At 41.9% G+C, this 16185-nt stretch overlaps 1 protein-coding gene across 1 annotated transcript in view; it reads left to right on the forward strand.

Moving 5' to 3' along the window:
* The window catches only part of ADGRV1 (adhesion G protein-coupled receptor V1), a 753646-nt gene that overhangs the window by 355039 nt on the left and 382422 nt on the right, over window positions 1-16185 (forward strand). Inside the window, exons 63-66 of the mRNA XM_069745343.1 lie at window positions 1404-1589; window positions 4924-5156; window positions 7906-8054; window positions 10390-10591. Of these exons, the coding sequence (XP_069601444.1) occupies window positions 1404-1589; window positions 4924-5156; window positions 7906-8054; window positions 10390-10591 (770 nt within the window). The remainder of the gene's footprint in view (window positions 1-1403; window positions 1590-4923; window positions 5157-7905; window positions 8055-10389; window positions 10592-16185) is intronic.

The raw sequence follows: 16185 nt of genomic DNA on the forward strand, positions 1-16185 counted from the left end.
ATATATATATATATATATATATATATATATATATATATATATATATATATATATACATATATATATGTAAAACAGCCTTAAATAGCCCAGTATGTTATACAGCAAGTGTGAGATTTGGACTATAGTTGGATCCTGCACCTAGAACTATATTCAGATTCATAGTATTCATATATCCATATTCATCAATTCTGCTTCTTGTTACAGGTGGATAAATGAGAACGTTGGCCCTGACTCATTATTGTCTTTGCACCTTTTTACTGGAGTAAAATTTGCTTTATTAGTTGCATTTTGGTTTACACCTCATTCATTCTTTAATTTAATTAAATTTTTTCAAGTTAACGTTCTTTGTTTTCTTCAGGGTTTTTTTTCTGTTCAGAATTATGCACTTTTTTAAATGTTATCCAGATGTTTTAGTCTATTTCATCATTTACAACTTTAGAAACCGATGTGAATACTTTTCTGCCCAATGATGACAGAAGTATTCTAGGAAAAGCAGCCAATAAAGGTATCACTTCTAGAATACTTCTGTCATCATTGGGCAGAAAAGTATTCACATCGATTTTTCTGGCTAACACGGTACCACAATACAATTTGTTATTGCACATCACAACTTTAGAAAATATTTCAAACTTATTTTGTAATTGTACTCCAGCACCCTAACGGAGTACAAATTCTGTCTGCATATTTTTGTTTGCGCAGTTAAAAACTAATAGACTTTTTACTCTCTAAAGCAACAAAACCTGCAAAAGACAAAAACAATATCTAAATATTTGAACCCGCATCCTCCATTTTGAGGAATTTGGAACAACAACTGGTAATGAATATCACGAAAAAAAATCAGTTTAAAAAATAAAACGCAAATTATGACTTGGTCCTTAATATACTGTATTTTGCTTCAGTGGAAACAGGAGCGCTCCCTTCTTTTTTCCAGTGCACACAGAACGCTGTATATTTTTGATACCGGTCTATGGCACACTGATGTATAGTCTGATGTATATTCTGTAGTTGTAAGCCCTTGAAACAGCCCCTCTGAATATGGCCTTATATACAGCATTCTTCATATTAGCTTTCAAACTTGTCCAATTTAATGACCGAACGACGTCATCAGTCTCCGCAGATGTAAAATATCGGGGCGTTTAGTTACTATTTTGTCTATAAGAAATATTTGATTGTCTTGCATGATTTCTGTTAATTGCTCCACACACTAAAACTGAAAACTGAAGAAAATAAAAACTGGAATCCAGACCCTAAATAAATATGATTTATGTGCTCTTCTTTATGTGTCATCCGACCCACTCAAAAAACTGTGTCAAACTGTCCCTGCAAGTGTTCTAGTCACTGCAGAGCATACGGTAATTACTACACCTACAGAATTCTGCTTTATGTCACTTTGTCACATTTAGGCTCTTGACGACAGTGTTCCGGAAGAAAAGAGCTACTATCAATTTCATCTCAGTAAAGTCAGTGAAGGAGGATTAATAAATGAATCGGCTAGATTTGCCAATATCACCATGGTTTCCAGCGATCTTCCATATGGAAAATTTCAGTTTTCACAAACGCTGCTGCAAATTTCTGAAGATGTGAGATGGGTAATGACCAAACATATTAATATGATTTGTGGCTTTTCTGTAGCGAATTAGCTATTTGTTTCCTATACATTCATGTTTTATTCGCAGTATAGACTATCAACATTAGATCGGTGAAGGATCATCTTTCGGTACTTTCACTTATCAGCTGTTTGATAAGGGCTGCGCTGCTCCTGTGAGTGCCATGTACCCATCAATCCTCTGTGATATCAAACAGCTACTTTATAGTAGCAGCTGTGGTGTGGATTGCAGCCTTGTCTTATTTGCTTGTCAGCCCAGCACAGTCAGTAGGTATGCTGTAATCCAGCACAGTCAGTAGGTATGCTGTAATCCAGCACAATCAGTAGGTATGCTGTAATCCAGCACAGTCAGCAGGTATGCTGTAATCCAGCACAGTTACTACGTATACTGTAATCCAGCACAGTCACTATGTATGCTGTAATCCAGTACAGTTACTATGTATGCTGTAATCCAGCACAGTCAGTAGGTATGCTGTAATCCAGCACAGACAGTAGGTATGCTGTAATCCAGCACAGTCAGTAGGTATGCTGTAATCCAGCATAGTCACTACGTATGCTGTAATCCAGCACAGTTACTATGTATGCTGTAATCCAGCACAGTCACTATGCATGCTGTAATCCAGCACAGTCACTACGTATGCTGTAATCCAGCACAGTCACTAAGTATGCTGTAATCCAGCAGTCACTATGTATGCTGTAATCAGTACAGTAACTATGTATGCTGTAATCCCGCACAGTCAGTAGGTATGCTGTAATCCAGCACAGTCAGTAGGTATGCTGTAATCTAGCACAGTCAGTAGTTATGCTGTAATCCAGCACAGTCACGACGTATGCTGTAATCCAGCACAGTCACTAAGTATGCTGTTATCCAGCAGTCACTATGTATGCTGTAATCAGTACAGTAACTATGTATGCTGTAATCCAGCACAGTCACTATGTATGCTGTAATCCAGCACAGTCACTATGTATGCTGTAATCCAGCACAGTCAGTAGGTATGCTGTAATCCCACACAGTCAGTAGGTATGCTGTAATCCAGCACAGTCAGTAGGTATGCTGTAATCTAGCACAGTCAGTAGTTATGCTGTAATCCAGCACAGTCACGACGTATGCTGTAATCCAGCACAGTCACTAAGTATGCTGTAATCCAGCAGTCACTATGTATGCTGTAATCAGTACAGTAACTATGTATGCTGTAATCCAGCACAGTCACTATGTATGCTGTAATCCAGCACAGTCACTATGTATGCTGTAATCCAGCACAGTTAGTAGGTATGCTGTAATCCCGCACAGTCAGTAGGTATGCTGTAATCCAGCACAGTCAGTAGGTATGCTGTAATCTAGCACAGTCAGTAGTTATGCTGTAATCCAGCACAGTCACGACGTATGCTGTAATCCAGCACAGTCACTAAGTATGCTGTAATCCAGCAGTCACTATGTATGCTGTAATCAGTACAGTAACTATGTATGCTGTAATCCAGCACAGTCAGTAGGTATGCTGTAATCCCGCACAGTCAGTAGGTATGCTGTAATCCAGCACAGTCAGTAGGTATGCTGTAATCTAGCACAGTCAGTAGTTATGCTGCAATCCAGCACAGTCACGACGTATGCTGTAATCCAGCACAGTCACTATGTATGCTGTAATCCAGTACAGTCACTATGTATGCTGTAATCAAGCACAGTCACTATGTATGCTGTAATCCAGCACAGTCACTATGTATGCTGTAATCCAGCACAGTCAGTAGGTATGCTGTAATCCAGCACAGTCACTGTGTATGCTGTAATCCAGCACAGTCACTATGTATGCTGTAATCCAGCACAGTCACTATGTATGCTGTAATCCAGCACAGTTAGTAGGTATGCTGTAATCCAGCACAGTCACTATGTATGCTGTAATCCAGCACAGTCACTATGTATGCTGTAATCCAGCACAATCACTATGTATGCTGTAATCCAGCACAGTCACTACGTATGCTGCAATCCAGCACAGTCACTACGTATGCTGTAATCCAGCACAGTCACTATGCTGTATGGACCAGTGTAAATATTGATGGGAAAACGATTCTTGCTATATCTTACTTTAAACACCTGATTGTAGGAGATTCTGGGAGATAAACCATGTTCACACATTCAATATGTGATCAGTATTTTACTTTAGTATTTGTAAACCAAAACCTGAAGTGGGTGATAAAAACAGAAGTGGTGACGTGTTTCTATTATACTTTTCTTAGGATTGGTGTAAAATACTGACCAAACACTGAATGTATGAACGTGGTTTCAGACTCCCACCAACCTGATTTTGAAGGCCAATCCTGAGGAAAAGACATCAGTTTTAAAGTAGTAGATAATCCCTTTATTACTATTTCTATTTTACTAACTTTTTAAACAATTCTAGTGGGAAAATTAATTTTCATGTGTGCGTATTATTTTTCTTTTTTAACATGTTATTACACATACTGCTGATCACTCTCTTATCACATAAAAACAGCTCTGAAGTGCACTGCTCCTGATCTTGGAGTGCTAACCTTCCCACGCCGGAAGTGCAGTGAGTATTAAGTAGTGTGCACAGTGTCAGCCGTCGGGCGGTCACGTGTGCCGCTACTCAAGAGTAATGAATATTCACCTCTCAGATGCCCATTGGCGTGGAGAGAGGTGAAAATTAATTTCTCTTAAGCAGCGGCACACGTGACCGCCTGGCAGCTGCAGGAGCTGGCTGCGGCGGCTGTAACTGTGCACGCTATTACAGAGAAATGAATATTCATTGCCAGTGCAGTGAATATTCATTTCTGTTTAGCAGCGGGCACGGGAGTTAGCCGCAGCAGCCGGTTCCTGCCTCCTATGACCCGTTGCTCCGCTGTTGCCCCTCCCTCTCCATGTTCTGGACACCTCACTCGAATATAAGCCAAAAGGGGCATTTTCAGCACAAAAAAGTGCTGAAAAACTCGGCTTACACTCGAGTATATACATTTGTTTATATGCATAGTATACATGATGTTTCAGTGATTCCCAGTTATCAAAGAATCCATTACCAATTCTCATACCAAACGCTCTTGTTGAATTAGAAGTAGGAATTCCTTTTTGGTGTCAACTAAAATGTATTTTTATGAAAAATATTTCTGTGCAAATATGATACCAATGATGGTGACACAACTTGTAGCTCAGCAGTTATTGCTATGTCACAAAGGAACCTTCTAGTTGTGTTTGGGTCTGGTGCAGGGCATTCTTCTTTACCCAAGCACAGCTGATTTTCAGAACATGCACATCTAAGTTATTCACCCAATCTAAACGTTTTGTAACTTCTCCCTATTATTTATAAAAGGTGAATGTCACCATCGATCGTTCCGGTGGTAGTTTTGGAGAGGTTCAACTCAATTACCAAACCAAGAGTGGCTCTGCCTTGAGTGATTTGGATTACACAGACACAAAAGGACAAATTGTGTTCAGAGCAAATGAAACTATGAAAAGTATTTCTGTAGGGATTAAAAACGATCTTTTACCAGAAGGGCCTGAAGATTTTTTCATCATCATCACAGAAGTGTCCCTTCTTGGAAGGTAAGAGAAACCTTCTAATTAGTATTTGTTCCTTACTTACAGTAGAATGCGAGAAACGGATTAACTTGTCAAACCTTCTCACAGAGTGTAAGCTGTTCACTAGGACAATAAGCAAACATGCATGTATTATAAGAGAAGCTTACAGAGCAGCCATTGGTTTAATTTTGATTTCAGAAATCAATAATTTAGATCCAATTAAGAAACTTTGCAATATATCTTATCAGAAAAATGTGCTTCTGAGGTTAAGATGCACTGATATCAAATAAATCATAAACCTACCCTATAAAATCAGATTTTATTATACCTATTAAAAACCAAAACATGGTCACCATCAAAATCAAAAACACAGTGAAATAACAACCAACCCTTTGGGGATTTATTATTGGGGTCCCTAGCCTGGTACCTATACTTGCACCTTCCTATCAGCGGAGGTTGGCACCCTATGGGATACGTATTAACGCCCCCGCTCAGCGATGGCTGCCCCTAATGGCCCTTAAATAACAATGAACCATATACTCCCTCCCTCGATAGGGAATAAAGGGCACCTCTGTGTCTAAACAATAATCACTCCTAATATTCTAGGGATACCCTAGTCCCCAAACAAAAGTGCAATAAAAACAATTATGAACACAATCGGCGATCAGTGGTAAAAATTTGCATTTAGATTCAATGCTAATAGGGCAACCATTAAGAAAGATCAACATCTATAGATAATTGTACATGGTCATCCCCTTGTATGGTGAGATACCCAAAAGCCATGATCGCTAGTAGCAAAGGTTACTGCAGTCCAAACAATGCCCTAACTGCTCTTTATATCCTGAGCACAAATTTAAACATGGCATAAAAATGATGGTACTCATCCATGCAGCGCCACCCGCCAGTTCCGCCTCAACGCGTTTCGCCCCTCTGGCTCATCAGGAGGCCTGATATACAGAATGTGTTCCGATCTAGATGTGATGCTTACCAATAGTTGAATCACCTCCATTTAAATAGTCCCGCACTTATCCCCCTCCACTTCCGCATCGCTAAACCGGAAGAACGAGTATTGCGATGCCTTATGGGTCCGATTCCACTGCGCATGCCCCGGCTGGGACGCACACCGAGAACTAGCTGCGCAAGCTCCGTATGGAGCGCACGGCCATATCTTGTAATCAGGACTGCACCATATCGATAATCCCAGGCTTTCCAATGCATCACAGATGAATTTCACCGCGCATACGCTTTCCAAATAGCCCGGACCTATTTCAATGAAACTGAATGGCTACAGCCAGTACATATCTTAGCGTACCCAGCATAGATGAACATAAGGGGACTTTAGGGCTTATAGATTCCCAACCAGCTCCTTTATATCCGCAAACATCCAAATATAATATATCCCTATGGGTTACAATTGTCAAACACTATAATATATTAGGGGAATATTCCACATTCACAATCGGCTTCCTTATTACAAGGGGGATATATAAGGAATAAAAATAATGAATTTCTATTCATATGGAGGATTTTTATTACAAAGATAAATTACAATAATATGTACACCCCCAAAACAGGGGAAATTCATGGTCCAGTCTTTCTAGATTCCTATTTTCATACAAACAGTCCAAGTGAATATATATACTCAGGGTGAAGGGAGCAAAAAGAACAGGTTTACAGGAAGCACGCAAAAGACATTTGTTCATTGATACCTTTAGGTGCCAGTGAATCCATTCTAAATGTCCACTCACATTCCCTTTTAAGAATGGACTTATCCAAATTGCCACCTCTACAGTTGTGTTTCACCACTTCAATTACCATAAAGTCAATGTTGTCTAGCTGGTTCCCATGGTGTTGTCTCATATGTTTGGCCAGGAGGGTGTCCCTATTATTTCTTATATCCCATGTGTTCCCCCACCCTTCTCCGGAACTCTCGCTTTGTCTTCCCAATATAGTCCTTTGGGCATGGGCAAGTGGCCTTATAAACAACACCAGTGGTCTTACAATTAGAATAATCTCTCTGATAGAATGTTTTTTTTCCGTAGAAGAGCTCCTGAACGATTTGTTAGGTTTCATCCATTTACACATGTGACAATGGCCACATCTATAAAAACCACATGGCTTCCTATCCAGCCAGGTCCCTTCTACCACTGGTCTTTTATAGTGGCTATGTACCATTAAATCTTTGATAGATCTTCCCTTACGGAAGGTGATGTTGGGGCGTTCTCCTATAAAATCCTTAAGATCTGGGTCCATTTTGAGTATGTCCCAGTGTCTATTAATGACTTCTCTCACATTTTGGTGTTGGTAATCAGAAGTGACAATGATCCTAGTAATGTCATTTTCAATTTCTTTCATACCCCCCTTCTCTGCGACAGGTGTTGTCTATCATCTTTTTCAGCAAATCTTTATGCTGCATTCAAGACATGACCCGGTCTTGATGCACTGATATTACAATGTGTTAATGTACTTTTGGATTAAGAACTGGATTTAGCTAAAATAAAAAAAAGTAAACCCAACTGCAATATATGAGCTAATCCCCGTTCATATTATGAAATTGTGATGAACTTTTGATAAAAGACAAGGGAAGAACTCTCATTATTGGGACAAACACTGCACCAAACTTACAGTATGTGAAGTCCTCACAGGTCTACTCTGTAGATATTTGACTTTGTTTCTAATGCAAATTGCTTTGTCCCAATACGCATCGCTAATTATATTTATTATAATTGTATTTATATATAATTATTAGAATGTTTATTGTTTTTTTTCTCAGTGGCTATGATCATGCTGTAAGAGAGAATGGACTCCTGATTGATGAACCTCCTACCATCGGGAACAATTCTGTTATTCGAATCATTATCCTAACAAACGATAATGCGGAAGGAGTGATAGAGTTTGATCCAGAGTTTGTTTCCCTACAAGGTACTTTAGTTTTATTTGTATACTATTATATCATGAATATTTATTCCCCGATGTAAACGGGTATTCTCAGCCTTCACAAAGTGCTGAAGCCGATCATGCAAACGGATTCTGGGGACTCTGATGTTTCAGTGATACATTATATACAAATGTAAGGGATAAATCAAAAATATTGTGCATATTCTCACACATCAGTGATCTAATAGAGTTAGACTACTGATCAAGAATTTAAGTTTGCAGCATTGAAACTGATTTAAAGCCATGCCAAATGAATTAAAAAGTAGAAAAAAAAGACATTCTAAAGTTTCACATTGTATTCTGTGTACACTTTGTGTTAGAAGCCATCAGATTCCTTCAGAAAAAGAGCGCTTGGTGCTTTGCTATTCTGCCCTACATAACAAGGGCCACTGTTGTGTCACCCTTTTGAGCCCTATTGTAAGTTATTGTGCCACGTATTTTGCAATATATAAGATCCAGCAGAGCATTGTAGCCTCTGTTATAAGCTATCACTATATATACAATATAAATAGAGCCTTATTTTGACATCTACCTAAAATCCATACTTACTTTATTCTTCCTGCAACCTCCTTCACACTATTTTTTTATATATTCTTAAAATATGTAAAAAAAAAAATACTCCAGGAATTGTACATATGGCATTTTTTTAAAGGTTTGTCCAGGACTTTAATATTGATGGCCTAACCTTAGTATAGGTCATCAATATCTGATCTGTGGGGGGGGGGAGGGGTGTGACGGCCAGCATCCCCGGCAATCAGCTGTTCCTAGTGCTGGCAGTGAGTGTACGTGCTGAGATGTGAAGCTGCAAGCACCGCTCTGTCAACCGCCAAGTGGACGCAGCCGGGTACTGCACATCTGTCCCCTATTTGAATCAATAGACCATCAATATAAAAGTCATGGACAACCCCTTTAAGGCCAGGTTCACATTAGCGTATGTGTGCGCAGCGTATACCTACATCCACATAGTTCCGCATGCGTCTTGTGTACATATATTTAACATTGTGTACTCAGGGACATGAGTTTGCATCAGTTCGCATACGGATGCGTACCCATGCGTCGTTTCGCGGTGTGCGGTGAACGCAAAATGTTGCATTTTTGGGGGCGTCAATTATGCGCAGGCATGCACATGCGGATGAGTGCGTCAAGACAATGCATTACTGTCTATGGGAACGCATTGGTACGCAAGGACATGCGTATGCATGCGTTCGATATGCATGCGTACTTCAAACTGCGCATGTCCAGGAAATGATTTCACCACCTCCACCATGCGCATAAACAACGCAAACGCATGCCAAAATGCACTTAAATGCATGCACACGCAGGAGGTTTATTTGTGTCATGCGTAAGATGATGCGGAGTAAAACCTCAGCGTAAGCATGCGTCTACATGCGTTTTGGCATGCGTTTGCACATGCAGATGATATGCTGCTCCCAGAAACGCTAATGTGTACTTAGCCTTAGACCTACAGAAAAGCTTAAAAAACACCCTAACGTGCTAATGCAGGTTGTATTTTGTAAAAAAATGATATTGACCAAAGAAACAGCATACAAAAAGAAAAACACTATACAGAAAATATTTTGCTATAAAATTTAAAGTAACATCTTCCCCTACCGTTTTTTTGGAATAAAAATCCTAAAACAGTGTAAAACATCAACACAAATGCCATGAAAAATGGAGAAAGTGAGACCAGCCTTACGCTCAATTATCATTCATAGTCAAAAAGGCAAAATCACGTTACAGAATTCATCACTTATGGTCGCCAAGCACATTAGAAATCTGTTGGGCGGACCATCACTCGTCTGACAGCTGTCTATACTGACAATCACATACACATGAACGCTCATCTGACCGCTCCAGCGTTCTCTCTGAGAGAGCCAGACATATCCGGGAAACAAATGGATCGGCTATTAGATATCCAGAGGGCCAGATCCTGCTCTCCTCCAACTTCAGTTGTTGCATGAGAGACAGGAGGCCTCATACCCATTAGACTGCTGATTCCGCCAATAATCAGGGGTTTGGCCGATTTTAGTCTAGTGTGTATAGGAACCTATATAATGCAATAGTTTTCTGTTACTAAAATTGAGGAGGGGATATTCATAGAGCCTGGTAATGGACATTTTTTAGGAGTATTGGGTTGCACATCCTATCAAAATGGCTGAAAATATTCCTGTTGATCTTATTTGGCCAGGAGTAGCTCGATAAAGAAATATAAGAAAAAAACTTTACTGGTTCCAGAAGCGTCTCCATACTTCCAATGTTATACACGTAAGTTTCAGATCTGAGTAAGTCACTTTTGCATAATTTAAATTTCTTTTCTTAGTGGAAGAAGATGTAGGGTCATTACTGATTCCAGTTTTGAGACTACATGGAACATATGGACTTGTGATGGCTCATTTTATCTCCCGGGGTATTTCTGCTTCACCCGATGGTGTTGACTACACAGTCTCTAATACTTCATTGACCTTTCAGCATGGACAGAATAAGAGCTTTATCAACATCTGGATTATCGATGATGAAGAAAGGTATGCATCTACCAATACACACATAAATACACAGACTATTAGGACACAATATTGGTGGGACTCACAAGCCCCTGTGCTGGCCACACTCCTTTAACACTTCGGCTCTAACAATGGACCTAATCAAAATATACACTAATACAATATACAGATTATTATGACATGATAGAGCTGAGCCTATAAATACAGTCAGTATTGTGACCTCCATTATAAGGCTCAGTCACTTTTGTGACATCTCACACAGAATATCATGGGGGCTGCCTCTTTATACACAAACAATTCCAGCATGTTAAATGCATTTGAAAAAAATATGTACTGTATATTTCTTTAATTTGCAATATCACTTTCTCCTTTCCTCAATATTGAAATTGCAACACCAAGAAGGAAATTATGTGGAATTATGGAAATCACAGGATTGAGAGACATGTTCATGATATGCACATGATGAAAAAATGTAAAAAAATAAACAAAAAAAATCTCAATTTATTCAGTATCAAGTATGAGAAATACACTCTTACACAACTTGGCATTTTATCAATGAGATGGATGTCCAAGGAATGTTCTGCCACACTAAATGCACTTGTGCACAGAAATCATCAAGATCCGCTGCTGGCAGCTCCCTTTGCAATTGCCCACCAAACATGTTTCTCATAGTAGCATGAGTAACATGAAACGTGGCGTTATTGTGTGGAAAAATGACTCCTGGAACACTTTTGAGAAATTTCCATATCACTGTCTACAGTACATTATGCCACCACACACCATAATTCCAGGAGAAGGACCAGTGTGATGTTCCTTCGTGAAGGCCTCATCATGACGATACCCACGTGGTCTCAAGACCAATCTCCGGCTACCATTGCATCCAATACGAAAGCTTGACTCATTACTGATTAAGCTAGACTGCCATTCTAATCTTCATTGCTCTCTCCCATCCTCCAGTCTCCATCTGGAGACAACATGGACAAAGCGATGAAGAGGCTTTCACCGGAGAATATCACAACAGTCCTACTCCTGAAATTATGGTGTAGGGTGATAATATGTACGGTAGCTGGGTGCCAATGTGACATATCCTCATGAAGGCCTGTTCATTGACTCCTGCCAACCACAATACTATCATGGTACTGAGCAAGATGGCACTGAAGGCTAGAATGAGGGTCTTTCCTCCTCAGCGATAAATCCCGCTTTTGCATTGATAGCTAGAAATTGGATACCATAGGGGCAACACCATTAACCTCTTCACGACCTATGAAGTAAAAGTTACATCATAGGTTGTGTCTCGGCTTTTGATTCGGGCTGAACCCGTATGTTTTCAGGTACAATGACAGCTGATCTAATCAGCTGTCATGTGCCCCTACAGCCGCATGTGAAATCGCGATCCACCCGCAGCTGTTAACATGTTAAATGCCGCTGTCAATCCTTGATGGCAGCATTTAACTCACGCAGACCAGCTGCACATCACTAGCTCTGCCCATTGGCATCCCTGTCACATGATCGCGCGGTGCCGATGGATTGGCATGGCAACCCAGAGTCTGCAGGAGACCCCCGTTGTTGTCATTGTTGATCTGCTATGAGCGTCGCCCTGTAGCTGAAGCCCTGCTATGTGTTCAACTCACCCCCCTTTTGCCCCATTAAAAATAAAACAATAATTTAAAAAAATACACATTTTGCATTGCCACGTTCAGAAACGCCCGATCTATCAAAATATATAAAGAATTAATCCGATCAGTAAACTGTAACAAGAAAAAAAATAAAAACACCAGAATTGTGTTTTTTTGGTCGCAATAACATTGCAAAAAAATGCAATAAGAGGCGATTAAAATATCGTACAATACAGACCAAAAGTTTGGACACACCTTCTCATTTAAAGATTTTTCTGTATTTTCATTACTATGAAAATTGTACATTCACACTACGCAAAAGGTGGCTACTTTGAAGAACCTAGAATATAAGACATAATTTTAGTTGTTTCAGACTTTTTTGTTAAGTACCGTATATACTCGAGTATAAGCCGAGATTTTCAGCCCAAATTTTTGGCTGAAAGTGCCCCTCTCGGCTTATACTCGAGTCAAGGTGGGAGGCAGGGTCGGCGGGTGAGGGGGTGAGGGCGCTGAGGCATACTTACCTGCTTCCAGCGATCCTGGCGCTCCCCCTGCCGTCCCACGGTCTTCGGTGCTGCAGTTCTTCCTCTATCAGCGGTCACCGTTACCGCTCATTAGAGAAATGAATAGGCGGCTCCACCTCCCATAGGGAGGCCGGGCGCCGCTCCATCTTCCCGGCGTCTATCTGCGCTCTGACTGTTCAGGTCAGAGGGCACGATGACGCATATAGTGTGCGCGGCGCCCTCTGCCTGATCAGTCAGAGCGGGGAGACGCCGGGACCGGACGCCAGAACGAGACGCCGGGAGCTGCAAGCTCTCTTGGTGAGTAAGTGCTTTTTTTTTTTTTTTACTGCAGCAGCAGCAGCAGCGACAATGGCAGAGATTTATGTGGGGAAATATGAACGGTGCAGAGCACTATATGGGGCACAGCTATAGGGAAATATGAACGGTGCAGAGCACTATATGGGGCACAGCTATAGGGCAATAATGAACGGTGCAGAGCACTATATGGGGCACAGCTATAGGGAAATATGAACGGTGCAGAGCACTATATGGGGCACAGCTATAGGGCAATAATGAACGGTGCAGAGCACTATATGGGGCACAGCTATAGGGAAATATGAACGGTGCAGAGCACTATATGGGGCACAGCTATAGGGCAATAATGAATGGTGCAGAGCACTATATGGGGCACAGCTATAGGGCAATAATGAACGGTGCAGAGCACTATATGGGGCACAGCTATAGGGAAATATGAACGGTGCAGAGCACTATATGGGGCACAGCTATAGGGAAATATGAATGGTGCAGAGCACTATATGGGGCACAGCTATAGGGCAATAATGAACGGTGCAGAGCACTATATGGGGCACAGCTATAGGGAAATATGAATGGTGCAGAGCACTATATGGGGCACAGCTATAGGGCAATAATGAACGGTGCAGAGCACTATATGGGGCACAGCTATGGGGAAATATGAACGGTGCAGAGCACTATATGGGGCACAGCTATAGGGCAGTAATGAACGGTGCAGAGCACTATATGGGGCACAGCTATAGGGCAATAATGAACGGTGCAGAGCATTATATGGGGCACAGCTATAGGGAAATAATGAACGGTGCAGAGCACTATATGGGGCACAGCTATAGGGAAATATGAACGGTGCAGAGCACTATATGGGGCACAGCTATAGGGCAGTAATGAACGGTGCAGAGCACTATATGGGGCACAGCTATAGGGCAATAATGAACGGTGCAGAGCATTATATGGGGCACAGCTATAGGGAAATAATGAACGGTGCAGAGCACTATATGGGGCACAGCTATAGGGAAATATGAACGGTGCAGAGCACTATATGGGGCACAGCTATAGGGCAGTAATGAACGGTGCAGAGCACTATATGGGGCACAGCTATAGGGCAATAATGAACGGTGCAGAGCACTATATGGGGCACAGCTATAGTGCAATAATGAACGGTGCAGAGCACTATATGGGGCAGAGCTGTAGGGAAATAATGAACGGTGTAGAGCACTATATGGGGCACAGCTATAGGGAAATAATGAACGGTGCAGGGCACTATATGGGGCACAGCTATAGGGAAATAAGAACGGTGCAGAGCACTATATGGGGCACAGCTATAGGGCAATAATGAACGGTGCAGGGCACTATATGGGGCACAGCTATAGGGAAATAATGAACGGTGCAGGGCACTATATGGGGCAGAGCACTATATGGCACAGCTATGGGGAAATAATGAACGGTGCAGAGCACTATATGGGGCAATAATGAACAGTGCAGAGCACTATATGGCACAGCCATGGGGAAATAATGAACGGTGCAGAGCACTATATGGGGCAATAATGAACAGTGCAGAGCACTATATGGCACAGCCATGGGGAAATAAAGAACAGTGCAGAGCACTATATGGGGCACAGCTATAGGGCAATAATGAACGGTGCAGAGCACTATATGGGGCACAGCTATAGGGAAATATGAACGGTGCAGAGCACTATATGGGGCACAGCTATAGGGAAATATGAACGGTGCAGAGCACTATATGGGGCACAGCTATAGGGCAATAATGAATGGTGCAGAGCACTATATGGGGCACAGCTATAGGGAAATATGAACGGTGCAGAGCACTATATGGGGCACAGCTATAGGGCAATAATGAACGGTGCAGAGCACTATATGGGGCACAGCTATAGGGAAATATGAACGGTGCAGAGCACTATATGGGGCACAGCTATAGGGCAATAATGAACGGTGCAGAGCACTATATGGGGCAGAGCTATAGGGCAATAATGAACGGTGCAGAGCACTATATGGGGCACAGCTATAGGGCAATAATGAACGGTGCAGAGCACTATATGGGGCACAGCTATAGGGCAATAATGAACGGTGCAGAGCACTATATGGGGCACAGCAATAGGGCAATAATGAACGGCGCAGAGCACTATATGGGGCACAGCTATAGGGCAATAATGAACGGTGCAGAGCACTATATGGGGCACAGCTATAGGGAAATCTGAACGGTGCAGAGCACTATATGGGGCACAGCTATAGGGAAATATGAACGGTGCAGAGCACTATATGGGGCACAGCTATAGGGAAATATGAACGGTGCAGAGCACTATATGGGGCACAGCTATAGGGCAATAATGAATGGTGCAGAGCACTATATGGGGCACAGCTATAGGGAAATATGAACGGTGCAGAGCACTATATGGGGCACAGCTATAGGGCAATAATGAACGGTGCAGAGCACTATATGGGGCACAGCTATAGGGAAATATGAACGGTGCAGAGCACTATATGGGGCACAGCAATAGGGCAATAATGAACGGTGCAGAGCACTATATGGGGCACAGCTATAGGGCAATAATGAAAGGTGCAGAGCACTATATGGGGCAGAGCTATAGGGCAATAATGAACGGTGCAGAGCACTATATGGGGCACAGCTATAGGGAAATATGAACGGTGCAGAGCACTATATGGGGCACAGCTATAGTCCAATAATGAACGGTGCAGAGCACTATATGGGGCACAGCTATAGGGAAATATGAACGGTGCAGAGCACTATATGGGGCACAGCTATAGGGCAATAATGAACGGTGCAGAGCACTATATGGGGCACAGGTATAGAGCAATAATGAACGGTGCAGAGCACTATATGGGGCACAGCTATAGGGAAATATGAACGGTGCAGAGCACTATATGGGGCACAGCTATAGGGCAATAATGAACGGTGCAGAGCACTATATGGGGCACAGCTATAGGGAAATATGAACGGTGCAGAGCACTATATGGGGCACAGCTATAGGGCAATAATGAACGGTGCAGAGCACTATATGGGGCACAGCTATAGGGAAATATGAACGGTGCAGAGCACTATATGGGGCACAGCTATAGGGCAATAATGAATGGTGCAGAGCACTATATGGGGCACAGCTATAGGGCAATAATGAACGGTGCAGAGCACTATATGGGGCACAGCTAT

This window comes from Ranitomeya imitator, chromosome 1, assembly GCF_032444005.1.
Source record: "Ranitomeya imitator isolate aRanImi1 chromosome 1, aRanImi1.pri, whole genome shotgun sequence".
NCBI classification, from domain to species: domain Eukaryota; kingdom Metazoa; phylum Chordata; class Amphibia; order Anura; family Dendrobatidae; genus Ranitomeya; species Ranitomeya imitator.